We start from the raw sequence: 14,161 nt of genomic DNA, 5'->3' as shown, positions 1-14,161 counted from the left end.
TTGTGAAGTGTGCACGTACAAACGCGCGCTGAGAGAGCGAGCAGAAAGGAAGAGCAGTTCTGTTTTTTGGCCACAGGTGTCAGTCGCGAGTTTAAATTTCAGAAAAACGCATATAGCCTCTTTAATATTCCTTCCTAATATTCCAAAAAATAAAATAAAAAAAATTCCGGTGTATATATATATATATATATATATATATATATATATATATATATATATATATATATATATATATATATATATATATTATTTTCTTTAAATACGTTTTTTATGTTCACCAAGGCTGCATTTATTTGATCAAAATACAAAAATACAGTACAAAAAAAAATATTGTGAAAAATTATTCAAATTTAAAGCCATTACTTTACACAGGCAGCCTTCAGTGTCACATGATCCTACAAAAATAATTATAATATGCTTATTTGAGGATAAAGAAAGATTTATTATTGATGTTGAAAACAGTTGTGCTGCTTAATATTTTGGTGAAATGCTTTTTTGAGGATTTTTTATTAATAGAAAGTTCAAAAGAACAGCATTTATTTAAAAGAGGAATTGATCAATTTAAGTTGTGCTTGCTGAATAAAAGTATTAATTTCTTCAACAACAGCAAAAAATTTGAATGGTAGTGTACTGTATAAATAAAGAAATTTGGGTTGCAGGCCTGGACTGACTAGATTATGTGGAAGCGATTACAAACCCACATAGATTAGACCTGTATGAAAAACAGAGAAAACACCATGAAACGATTCTACGTTAATTGTAAATTTGGTCGATCTCCTAAAAGATCAGCGTGGCAACTTTGTTCTGACCACAATGAGTCTAGTGGGTTTTGGTGGATGTCTTAATGGCAAATCAACAACACCGTGCAGATGCTGATTAGATTTAGATTTACCTTCTATGAAAACATCTGCTGCTGCCACAGGCTTAGACACTGCATAAAAAGTCTTATTATAACAAAGTTTTGTTATAAAAAAATAAAAGTGAGAAAGTGAAGGCCAAGTATTGTAACCCATCCAAGCTAGTGTACACACATTAGGAGCAGTGAGTAGAGAACACGCACACTGCAAACCGTGGACGCACGCACGCACACACACACACACACACACACACACACACGGAGCAGTGGGCAGCCATTATTGCTGTGGCGCTCTGGGAGCGAATGGGATATTGAGTATCGAACCCACAACCTACAGGTTACCAGTTTGAGTCCAACTAACCATTAGGCCTGGAGTGCCCAATTTCACAATAAATGTATATGATTGTAACATAAATTTTTTTATATTTAGTACAGATAAAATTAAAATGCAATTAAAATGGCGTTAATGGTTATTTAAAGGTACTTTAAGCATCAGGCTGATGCTGCTTTGGCTAGAAGAAACACCACTGTTGATTTATGCTAGTGTGTCCAAGTCCAAACAGAACTGTGTTATAATTGTAATTTAATGGCTTTGGTTATCCCTTACAATCAATCAGTGGGAACATGCATTTCCGGCACTTATGCTTTCTTTCCAGCTGGCTGATGATAATTCATTAGTTCTGCTGGCCTTTTGGGATATTATTTACGGGTGAAATTGTTACTGGAAAACCCTGGAGAGAATGGCAAGAATGGCCATATTAACTGCCACTGGATGGAAAAACTCCTGCAGAATTGAAGGAAAACATTTGACTTCCTGCCCCCTCTCCATGTTGAACAATGTCCAAACCTGCTGTTCATTCTTTCCTGGGTAATGCGGTCTACACAGCACCCTTTTCTCCCCCTCATGGAGTTCCCTGATGTTTTCCCCCCTCTAACAGTGTTTCCTTAAATCCACCATCTCCTTTATGTTTCCCCCGTAAGCCGGTGGGTAATGTGTTAATGGAAACTTCGCTCCCTGGGCTGCTGACAGTCTGTCTGACTCTCGGGCTCCTGGATTGTTACTGGTCTGGGACCTCCCTCTTTTCTTCCTCCTCTGATGTGCAGTTTTGTTCAAATCCATACTTATTGATGGAGGTTTACAACCACAAAGTAACCAGAGTGAAAATGTAAGATCTCCCAAAAATAGCCAGCTAAGATGTTCAGTAAACCTCAGGATCACCTGGTATTTCGCAAGATGAGCTGGAAAAATGTGAACAAGCTTAAGAAATGAAAGAAGAGAACTGGGTAAAAGTCAAAGTCATTATTTTCTCATCTTCACGTCGTTCCAAATTTGTCTGACTTACTTTCTTCTGTCTGACACAAATGGAGAATTTCCAAAGAATAGTTTGGCCACTCTTTTAAATATAATGAAAGAGAATGGGGACTAGCTCTTAAATGCCAACAACAAAAAGAGCACCATAAATGTATCATAAAAGTGGCCCATTTGACTCGGGATACAAGTCTTTTGCAGTTTGTGTGATGAACAAATCAAAATATACTTACATTATTTAATTAAAAGCTCTCCTTGGTGTATACTTGAGAGAAGTAGCAATGTCTTATTCATGAATTAGTTGTTCTTTTGAGTCGGATCCTTTTAATGAATCAGTTGATCTAAATTGTCTGAATTATTTGTTCATGAATCGGAAAGATCTGATTCATCAGTTCAGCACACTGACTGTGAGCCTGTAAAAATGTAAAGTAGGTTTTACTCTGTTTTAGTATTTCTACTTGATTTAATTTTTAATTCACAGTAACTAATTGTTACTACTTTGTTTCTTTGTAATTCTTTTAATATTTCGTTTTTTAAATTACTTGCAAGTAAAAGTGAATTTTAATTTCTAAGTGGAAATGGTTTCAAAGTAAATCCTACACTCATTTTTGTTTCAGAGGGAGGAATATTCTCAGTAAATAGTGACTTATTTTGGTTACTTTTAATAAACCGGACCCCATTGCATAGACCCCAATGTCATCTGATGTAAAAGAATGCTTATAAACTCCCAGTGGTGACAACATTGTTTCATACTTCAGTTCTAGGACCAAAAGGCCTCCGTCTGATCAAAGTCACGGATGTATCTCTGCTGGTGGAGTGGGAGTCTGTAAGAGGAGCCGAGTACTACATCCTGTCCTACTATCCAAAGGGAGACGAGGGAGCCATTAAAGAGGTCCAGGTGGAAAACACGAAAAACTCCTACCTAATCACAGGCCTCAGACCCGGAGTCACGTACATAGTGCAGGTGTACGCTGTCATCAGGGGCATTAACAGTGATTCTGATGAGATAGTGGCTACAACCGGTAAGAATGATTGCTTAAAATGCTACAGAGATACTTGTAATCATGCAGTATTAGGGGGTTTATTTATTTATTTACAGCTTAAAATAGATTTTATGTCTCCAATGCCTTGTAAACAAAAGAAATAGGGGTATTTGTGTTAACCATAATGCCAGATGTAACTAAGCTTGTAGAGTTCAATGAATGGCCAAGAACACATTTTCATGGAAATGAATGTTTGCAGTTGTGTAACAATGGGATGTGCACTCATTTTGATGTGGTCAGTTGTACATTCTCTAACAGCACATTAGACTCTCATGAGAAAGTGCTGATCATCTGGATATGATGACAAAGATGAATGGTCAGCATGGGACATTGTCAGTCACTGCTTAACAAAGAGTTTGAATGTCTGAAAGCATTTCCTTCACAGAGATGAGAAGGGCCAACTCAGTCTGAAGTGGTAGAATACTTGGCTGTAACTCATTTCTGTCAGCTGGTGGCAGAATGTCGAGGACAGATGCTTGTAAGAGGAGTACCGGAGACATTAATTCAAAAAATATGAAAGAAATGGCAATTGATTTGCATTAATTTGCATCGTTTGTAACCTGTCACTGCAGAATCGCTGTTAAATTAAGAAAAATAAGTCTTCTTCACTGATTAATTAATAAAAAATGAATGATATATTAATATTTGCTAAAACATTGAATTATATGTAATATATTATATTATAAAGTATTATTTAATAACATATTAATTTAATAACAAATTAATTTTGGTAACTCCCCATTATTTTCATTTCTCCTAAGAAAAAAAGTACTCACGGACAAATACATTCAGAGAATAGGGTAATTTTACAATGCCATTGCTAAACGAAATGAGGGTAAAGTCAAAGACTACTATCATATTGCGCAGTGAAACATAAACAAAAATCACTTTAAGCTGTTTAACACTGTGCATAACAGATATTGCCCCCAATCTGATTTTCTGTTCAGAGGTCTCTGGTATTGAAGGAATAAAGGTGGTGGGCCAGACAGAGGACTCCATCCAGGTGGACTGGAAGAACCCCGAGATTGCTGTGGACTACTTCAAATTGACCCATTCTAGGCCTGATGGTCAGGGAGGACAGGAGAACGTGGCAATGAGCCAGGAGGCCAAAACCATGCACACCATTGTAGGTCAGTCTGCTGCAATACATCCATCTTCTATCATGGGTCCCTGAGCTTCGGACAGACTATGTTGAATTCAGTGGCTGTGTAGTGAGATCAACATGAATGTGTGTTTTTCAGGCCTCAACCCAGGAACAGAATATCAGATAGGTGTACAAGTGATCAAAGGTGAAATTGAAGGCAAGCCATCGTATGCCACAGGGGTCACAGGTCAGTAATGTGCCTCATTGCAAAGCATTAAGTGGAAAATAAAATGTATGAGATGCCACTTTTGTTTTTCTATCATAGTGGGGACTTTTCATTGACTTCTATAACTTTTTTCATTTGAGCTAACTATATTTTCTGTCCCCTAAACCAAAAAAGGAATCCTTTTTGTATTTTGTTTACATTTTCTGCAAGGCTTAAGGTCATTCTTTTTATTATACAACATTAATATTTAATATGTTTATTAACCCGTGTCGTTGTCACATAATAGGTGATTTCACATTTTATTATTCTTGTCTGTACAAAAGGTCAAACCTGACCTTTGTCTGTATAGAAATTACAACTTTAAAAGATACTGAAAGAAATGAAGCGAAAAATAAAAGAGACAAATTAGATGCAGAAATCAGATTATTGTTCTGATGTTGATGCTAGAGATAGAAATCTTTACCACAACCGTCTTTTAATGGAGGGAGTCCTTTCATGCTTTACTCTCAGAAAATATTTTCTTCTGAAAGGGTTCAGTGTCCAATGGTAGTTAAAATCTTTACAGCCCAGTGCGCAAGACAGATATTTTCCTTGTCACCATAAATCAATTAAATTGCTTCCTTGACTGAAAAAAAAAACAACAAATCCATTTTATTATTTTACCCAGGGCTATTGAAATGTGGCAGTTCTAACATTTCTTGCTCTGAAAAAATACACATGTCCAAAACCAACAAATATTCATGAAGAACCCTAGAGGCATCGGTTTCTGTATTATTATAGCTATCTTAGTGGTTGGAGCTGTCGATATTAAAAGGTAGTGATCCAGTATGCTTTAGAGCTGATAGTCTGCCAACAATGAGATCTTTATACTAACCAAACCTGTCAAATGATGTGGAAATAAATTAGTATTGTGGTCTGTAAATCCCCATTAGAAGTGCACAATGATGTCTAATGAAAATAAGTCTTTAAAAAATGTGATTTGTGCATGCCTGTGCCTTTTGGAAATGTTGCAGAATAATTCTGATGGACTGCTCATATAATATTCCCCTTATTAAAATGTCAATTAGCCATAGCCCTTAAATCATTAAAAGGCATTTTTCATGTTTTAGCATTAAATTTCATAGCCTAAATGCTTGGACTAATATTTATAGCTTTTTAGGAGCTGTAATATTCCCTGTTTAATATTTATGCAACAGTGCTGTTGGCCCAATAATAAGATCATCCCTTCAGATTTATGGTTAAAGACACAAAATTATGGTTGCAAAGAAAACTGATCATACATAACCACAGTTATGTTCATGGTGCGACTTGAATATGTCAAATGCAGGGCAGGGAAATGCTAGATTTTGTTTTCAACATCTGTATCTTTGAATTATTGCTGTAAGCATAAATATAGTTTACTTTGTCAGGCTGTTTACCTATGGGAATTCAGCTCTTACCCAAAGGTGCTTAAGATAGATAAATTAGCTGTTAGTTTGCCAAGTCTCATAGTCAGCTGATCCAACCCGATCTCATGAAATACGTCTTTAGTACGCTTTGTCATGCAATTTATCGTGCAATTTATATGCATGTTTTTACGTGCATATGATACGCTCTGTAAACCCCTTGGGTAGGATTAGTGGTGTGGGTTACGTGCGTATTAAAGTGTGTATCATATGCGTGTAAAAACTGTGTATCATATGCACGTAAAAACTAATTTTCGCATAGAAATTGCAAGATAAATACAAATCATACTAGAGACGCATTTCATGAGATCAAGCTGGCTGATCAGTCCAAAGGATGTATGTAGGGCTGTCTGAGGAGGCAAGTGTGGGGATAATTGACAGTACATAAATAAAGCAAAATATGAAATCAAATAGTGGTCAAATAAGAGATTGTAACAGAAATACAGGCACACCTGTACCACATAAGCCGTAGGTGTTTGTGTTTAAGCTGTCTACTACAGGGGTATTCAATTAAAGTTCCAAGAGGCTCTATGGCCTTGGTTACAGTGTCAGTGAAATGTGACCCAATTCAGATTTTTTGCTCATGTGACACAGATCGGATGTGTTCTATGACTGTGTAAACAGGAAAAAAACGCATGCATTCGGATATTTCGAGATCGGTTTCAGGCCTCGTTCATATGTGGAAATAAATCAGGAATAAATCAGATGTGTGCCAATGCGACTGTCGTGTAAACAGGCAGATCGGATTTTCTGAGGCATTAGGCTACGTATCCGCGGTTTAAAGACAAGAGCAACCCCGACACGCATCTGCAAAGGGATTGATGGCCAGACAAAACGTTGTCGTCGTAGGAGACAACAAACTTTGACAACATATCAAAGGTTTGCTTGTTCATCCTAAAATTTCGGACCCAGTGCTCCTTGTTAAAGCCCGCCACATTATGTTCCACCAGTCCTGAAATCTCTCTCGTACACTAACTGAAGCATATGCACAGGCTGCAATGATGGCTCTTTTCGTCCTCCTCCGCCTCGAAATCATGGTGATGTTTGGCAAACTTTGCATACATCGCAAGGCTAGCTTCAAGCTTATTTCGCTTTCGTTCATCTGTGCAAGAACCCCCTTTAAGCATGCGCAATATTTCAGATAGTATGTCAAGTGTAGATTGCAGGAATCTGATATGGGTCACAATTGAAAGAACATGTAAAAGGATAGTCAAAAAAATTGGATTAGGCAACAAATCAGAATTGGGCATTAAGACCTGCAGTGTAAACCTATATTTCCTGCGCAGTGGTGGTCCGGACAATCAACCAATCAACCAATCAACCAATCAACCAATCAATCAACCAATCAATCAATCAATCAATCAATCAATCAATCAATCAAATCAATCAATCGTTTCTGAACAATATAACAACATGAGAGTAGATAGAATGCTATTTTTTAGGGGTGAACTATCACTTTAAATGAGCTTCAAACTGAAGCATACTGCTTCTTCAGGCTATTTGATCCCTGTCAGGATAAAGATAAAATCTGACCTCATATTAGTCCTACAGCGCTAATCCCTTCCGAGCAAAGAGAATTTACTTTACACAGTCGGAGTATTGCCAAAGAGTTGCTGGACACTTTAGCTCTGTGTTGGATTTTTTAAATATTGGCTCAGAATAATTATATATTGGTAGTAGAAGAAATAGTAGTCTATTGGTAGGCTTCTAGAATATATAGTTTGGGTATTATTCAGAGCCGGCGCAAGCGGAGTAATGAAAGCGGGCGATGACGTAACGTAACACAAAGTGACCCCAGCTAGAACATCAAATGTGGCCCATTCACGTATTTGTTGGACCGTAAACAAACTTGTCGCTACTACAACTATGAAACTAAAAGCTACCGAACAAATACGGATGGCAGAGCTTTGAATACTACATAAAACAAAAGGAAAATTGCCTAGGCCAACATATTTTAAATTTTGACTTTATTTAGATCAATATCCATTAATTTGACACATTTTAAACCACCATATATAAATGTGTCTTAGATACACAATTGCAGTAGTTTTACCATGAAAACAGACAAGTTACCATGATACCACCAACACCAAAAGTAATTGTGTATGTTTTACTATGAAACAGACACTCATTGCGATGTGTTTAACAGATGCATATTTTTATGGTAAGTTTGAACAACCTGAAGTGCGGCCGGTGACAAACAATAACAATACAGCGAGTCAGCTAACTATGAGCAGTTACCTAGCAGAACCTCTAAACATGAAAAAAGAATTCATCATACCTTTAGCTTACTCAGTAGAGCTGTGTTCTTCGTGCCACAGGATGTTTGTAGGTTAATGTCTCAAATGTGGCAATCAAAATGTGACTTTGCAAAACAGACTGTCCTCAACCAAAATGTTGCTATAGTAGCCTAATATTAATGCTAGAAAGCCTATGCACTTGGCAATTGTGATTTTTCTTCAAATAGTCTATTCTATTTCATCATTAAAATCTCATCCATCTTGAGTGAGGGGGCAGGATAGTCTGGGTGAGGTGGCTCCAGCCCAGGTGTTGCTGCACATTTAATATTTGATTTCTGTTGCTCATACCTAATCTGAGCCTCAACAAGATTCTCAATTTCAAAAAGTGCTCGGGTTAGTGTGAATTTAATACCTAACTGTGCCTTTAAATTTACGGTAGTACTACATCCTTTAAGTCTGTTCCTGACAGCTACAGCAGCTCTTAGAGGGGCCTCCAGTAGACAGGATTTTCCCTCTGCTCAGCAACTTATGAATCACAGCACCAGATACTCCCACACTTAGTCTCACCAAACCGTAGGAACAGGAAATGGTTTTTCAATGCTTCTTCATGGACATGACATATTTTGTGCATGTGCATCACAGTGTATATTCTTCTTCTTGTCATCCAATGCAATGTAGGGCGACCATACTCTTTAATGTTTTACAACTGAAGCATTCAGACTGACCTGAGAAATTTATAGATCTGATTGTGGGCTTTACGAGGAACCCCCCTCAACATAAAAAACGGGTTTCTTTTAGCATCAATGACTTGAACAGCACTGTTAAGTTTTTGTTTTTGCGATTCCTGGGAACCATACACAAACAACTTTTAAATTAAATGAAAGGACTGCCTCTATAAAAAGAATAAAATTGCACTATAGGGGATGTTTCTTCTACAATTGAAGACATTCAATCTGCCGCAGACTTTTGTACTACCCTGAAATCAACGTGTCTTTACCTCCTCCATAACAATCAGGTGTAGTTCTGCCACCACAAGGGAGTTTAATGCATCATTTGTTCAGTGGAAAGAATCATTGGATTGGACTGTTTCAAAGAACTTAATGTCCTGGGGTAAGCAAGACCTCACATCTTGATCTGCACTACTTTAAAGCTTTATTTACCAGGAAGGGCTTTCAAAATCATTAAAACAAATGGTTCCGGTGTTTGTTTTCTCTTGAGCAAGGCCTATTTTAACTTCAGAAAACTTTCTCCAATAAAAGCCATTACCAAAAACAATTTGCATTAGAGCTGTCACTTTTGTGAAAAAATCCTGTTCGATTTTTGAGACATAAGTGTTAATTGAATCGATTGGAAAAATCGATTTTCCATTTCTAAAGACGTTTCCATTTTCAACCCCAAATATAGGCAATTCCACGGACAACTAACAGGCATTAGGACGAATGTAAAAAGGGTGCTTGAGACGCGCACAAGTCAGCAATATTTCTGATGATTTATTGGCGTGAAGTTTCGTGCACAATGACAAACAGGAGTGCAACATTCTCGAAAAACAATAAGCAGAGTGGACTGCCATAACATCAATGAAAAACATTTCTGCAGGCTTCAACATGGCTGTGTTTACGATTCAAAATGTCAAACAAATTTCGCCTACGTAGATAATTTGTGTTTGTCAGAGCCTGCAGTTGCTGTGTGACGCGCGTTCGCTGCGGGCGTATCGTGACGAGCTGGACGCGCTCCGAGAGAAGGCCGTTAAAATCGATTCCCTGTTTTCGAAACTTGTGTTGGTTGGTCCGATCGATTGTGCAATCGATTTTCGAACGTAAAGTGACAGCCCTAAATTGCATAGTGTTGGCTATAGTGTTTGCATACTGTATATGGTATAGTGACAAATTCAACGCTACCTCACGAAATTTTCTTATCAATTTATTAAAGCTATATTTTAATTCTATTACATTACACATGTACATCGTAACTATAAGATGCACTAGTTTACAAAAGCATGCTAAGGAGTTCCTTGTGTCTTTTGTACCCAGAGCTCTATGCTTGCATTCAGTGTGTTCATCACAGTATGAGCTTCTTTTCTTATATGCGGTGCTAAATGCAATGCAGATGAATTGAATGCACTCACAAGTCATTGAATAATCGCATCGTTTTCTGTGCATCATTTTGCATTGCATTGTGCTCTTCTACAATGCACATCTTGAAATATACATGAATTATGCCCTGATTGTCATGATGGATAGAAAAGCGCTTCCAGCTTATGTGCTCTCCCCTGCTGTACCTTGGCCTGGAAGCTTGATATGTGTCCAGAGAAATTTAGGAGAAATATTTCAAATCTGACTATACTTCAGTGGTCAGAGACCGGAATAGAGATGCATTTGACAGTTTGGCTCAATCCCTCTGGCCACATGCTGTTTTATAAAGCACATACTGTATTATGTGTATAAGAAATAACAGAAAAGAGCTGCTTGGCATATAATGTGGTTATTTGTGTAAGGAGATATTGACTAGGCAATTGCAGTATCATGAAGTTTTCAATGTCTCACAAATGCGTTTAGCATTGGTATTGTCTGGTGTCCAGTGTAAGGTGTTGTTTTGTATTCTGGTCCATGTCTCAAACCCAGACGAGTCAAACATGATAAGCTCACCTTGGCAATCAGAGAGCATAAAATGAGAGCTGTGGATTCTAGCAATCTTGGAAGGCATCAGGAATCAGTTTCCATGATGCGGATTGCATTGTGACATTCGGCTAACCCTGCCGCAGTCACAGAACGGTAACCTAAATGATGATTGCTTTTCCTTGTCTCCTCACTTCCTCCATTGCATTGCATGGACACTCTCTTAGTTCCAGTGAAACTGCTCACAAATGCTTACCGCACTGCCTATATGACCCTGCGCACATCCTCAGCTCTTCAGGTCTTGATAATTGAGAATCCATAAGCCTGATGAAATACAAAAACAGCATCTTGTTCCTGCAGTTAGGGACTGTTCGTTATTTATTTATGGGGCCACCGGAGGAGTTTTGAGATCAATAGTCAAAAAAGACTTGACCCTCCCTTCGCCAGCAATAAATTTTTCTATGACCCTCCAAAATGATTGTGAAAAAAGGCATGACCCTCCCCGATCATTTATTGATTATTACTTCTGTACTGGTTTGCGCTTGGCAAAGATGTTCAGATATCTCTATGCCTAGACCTACTACACCAAACGTTCATTAAAAGACTCCTGCACACCCGTCTTTTTCAAACTGGCGCAGCGCTGACTCGCGATAGGTAGAAACTGCATGATTTGATTTGTTAAACATGAGGATTATCCGTCTGGCATCGCCGCTCACTCTAACATTAACCTAGATATTTGTTCGCTGTTCTTAGGCGCATAACCAAGTGTGTGTGTTTTTTTTTTTTTAACCAAGTGTGTGTGCGGAGTGTGTAGCGCGCACTGCATGACATGGAGGCGCCGATGCGATCAACAGTGGAAACAATTTAAAATACTCTATTTATGGCCATACAGAAAAGAATAATGCATCAGTCGCAATACTTTTATTTGTGTAAACTCACAATAACAAGAATACGTTTTGCTTTCGTAAAATAAAATAAAACAACCAGGGCGCGCTTTCATGGTCTCCGTGAACTGTAGCGCGTCAAAAAAAAAAAAAAAAAAAGCAGAAACATATCGTAGGCTATATAGCATACTAGCCTCAAATATATGAAAAAAATATCTATATAAAGCTTGATATGTCCACTTTTAAAAACGAAAAAAATCTAATCGAAAGCAAATATCATCTGATGTAATCCGTATGAAAGATGCATTTCTCTTAAAGGCGCACTTTACAGCGGAGATGTATGGAGACATGTTTGCAGCGGACACTGATTTAGAAAAAAAGAGTTTATTAATAAACAATTAAAATGCATCGTTATTTTTAAATACATATTTATTTTCATTAGCCTGTTTTTGCGGCAAGATTATACATGCGCTTGAGCGCAGAATGGGCTATACCATGCAGTATTTAAGCAGAAATTAACGTGCGACTAGTCAAATATTTAGTATATGGCAACAATACATTTACTATATTTGACATTATTTAATTAGTAAGTATCCAAAAGTATTTTGGAAACTATAGGCCTACATTTTTTCATGATTTTTTGATGAATAAAAAATTAAAAAGAAAAGCATTTATTTAAAAACGAAATATTTTGTAACATTACACATGTTTTAATGTCACCTTTGATAACTTTAATGCATCCTTACTGAAAAAAAATTCTGACTAGCCAAGTAAACCAACACATTTTTGAACGGCAGTGTACATTCAGTAGGTTATTATTTATTGTAATATAAACACTGTCAGATCAACAAGGTTTCTCTTCATTTACCAGTCGAAGACGGAGCAACTTTCTGCTCTTATGTTTACTCCGTGCACTGTCAAGGTCTTCATCGTATTTCTCGGTCTTTGCAGCAATTATTTTACCGCAAATACTGCATCGCACGCTGTTGGCATCGAGTCTGGAGAAATGTACCCACACTTTTGATCGACTTTTCCACATCTTTAAGGTAGCCTATTATGTGTGTGTCCTCGCGTCTCATATGAATATGTGCGCGGAGAGTTTGTGTGTGTGTCCTCGCGTCTCATACAAGTATGCGCGTCGAGTTTGTGCGTGCGCACGCGTCTCATATGAGTATGTGCGCGGTATCGAAATCTGGAACCGAACAACATGCCATTTTTCGATACTCGATAGTATCGAGGCAATTCGGTCGATACCTAAAAACTATCGAGACTCGGTACCCAGCCCTAGAAAAGACCAGGGCCGGGTTTCCCGATAACGATGTATCTTAGCTCTTAAGAGCGCTCTCTACGTGCAAGGTTACGAACACTCGCAGCAATTCCACGCACGTTTCCCAAAAATGCACTTAACATGAACGCGCGAGAACGCGTTCTACGTGCTACTTAAGAGTCGCTGTCCATTTGCGAAGTGCTGAAATATAACATTATATGGATTCCTATTCTGAACGTTTAACCTAATAATCGTCATCTGTTGTGGATTAGCAATCAAGACAAGTCTATATAAAGCACCCACAGGCGGAGGTACTGACAAAATGGCTGAAAAAAATAAAAAGATACCTTTCAAAAAGATTACATTAAAGAGTGCCCTTACTTAACAGTGAGGAAGATGAAGAGGTGGAGGAGGTGGAAGAGGAGGACGACGACTAAGATGGCATGGGATCACATGATGGCCAACCAAGAAATCGCCAATGGCTGGTTTTCGTGCACGTTATTGACAGATTTTTTTGAATTCATCCCTATATTGCCCAGTCTTTGAAGCATATTTTCCACATTACTTCTTTTTTGTTAATTCATTTAATTTAGGTGTGTATTTCTATCTTTTTCTTCCCTTTTTAATTATTTCATTTATAAATTCATGTAAACAAAAAACGAGTAAAATAAAGTGTACAATAAAGTACAATCAAAACATTATTATATTACTTACGTTGCAGTGTGTTAAATCTAGATAAAAGTGTAATCTGCCGGTTGTCCAGGTGACCTCATAAATCTGTCTTCTTACGATGCACTTGAGGATGTACGATTACTCCAGAGCACTCGTAGTTCTACGAAGATTTTCAAGTTCTACTTAAGCTACGATGCTTTTGGGAAACAGACCATAATATTAAGATCAGTCGTACGATCGTTTTTACGATCAACTTAGGCTTACGATGCTTTTGGGAAACGCAGCCCTGGACTTGATCTTTCGCGTCTGATTTTTGTTGGGTCAGACCCATCTGCTAGCTATGGGGTGACCTAGACTGAGAGAGCTACATGGAAAAATATGCACAAAACAAGCCACTTTGAAAGTTTGTTGTTTTTATGAATACAAAAGTTGGGTGACCCTCCCCCTAGACTAAAAAAAGTTGGATGACCCTCCCCTCAACAAAGAATAAAAAGGCATGACCCTCCCCTATTTTCCTCCG

The 14,161-nt window shown here is 37.8% G+C and overlaps 1 protein-coding gene across 2 annotated transcripts in view; it reads left to right on the top strand.

Annotated features, from left to right (window-relative positions):
• Positions 1-14,161, top strand: part of tnn (tenascin N) — a 38,405-nt gene that overhangs the window by 13,301 nt on the left and 10,943 nt on the right. For both annotated transcript variants that reach the window (XM_079612163.1, XM_079612164.1), the window contains exons 4-6: positions 2,924-3,187; positions 4,156-4,338; positions 4,450-4,539. In XM_079612163.1, coding sequence (XP_079468289.1) covers positions 2,924-3,187; positions 4,156-4,338; positions 4,450-4,539 — 537 coding nt within the window. The remainder of the gene's footprint in view (positions 1-2,923; positions 3,188-4,155; positions 4,339-4,449; positions 4,540-14,161) is intronic.

Source organism: Phoxinus phoxinus, assembly GCF_949152265.1.
Source record: "Phoxinus phoxinus genome assembly, chromosome: 5".
In the NCBI taxonomy this organism is placed as follows: Eukaryota; Metazoa; Chordata; class Actinopteri; order Cypriniformes; family Leuciscidae; genus Phoxinus; species Phoxinus phoxinus.
Note: the sequence above shows the minus strand (reverse complement) of the source record. Positions and strands in the feature narration are given on the sequence as shown.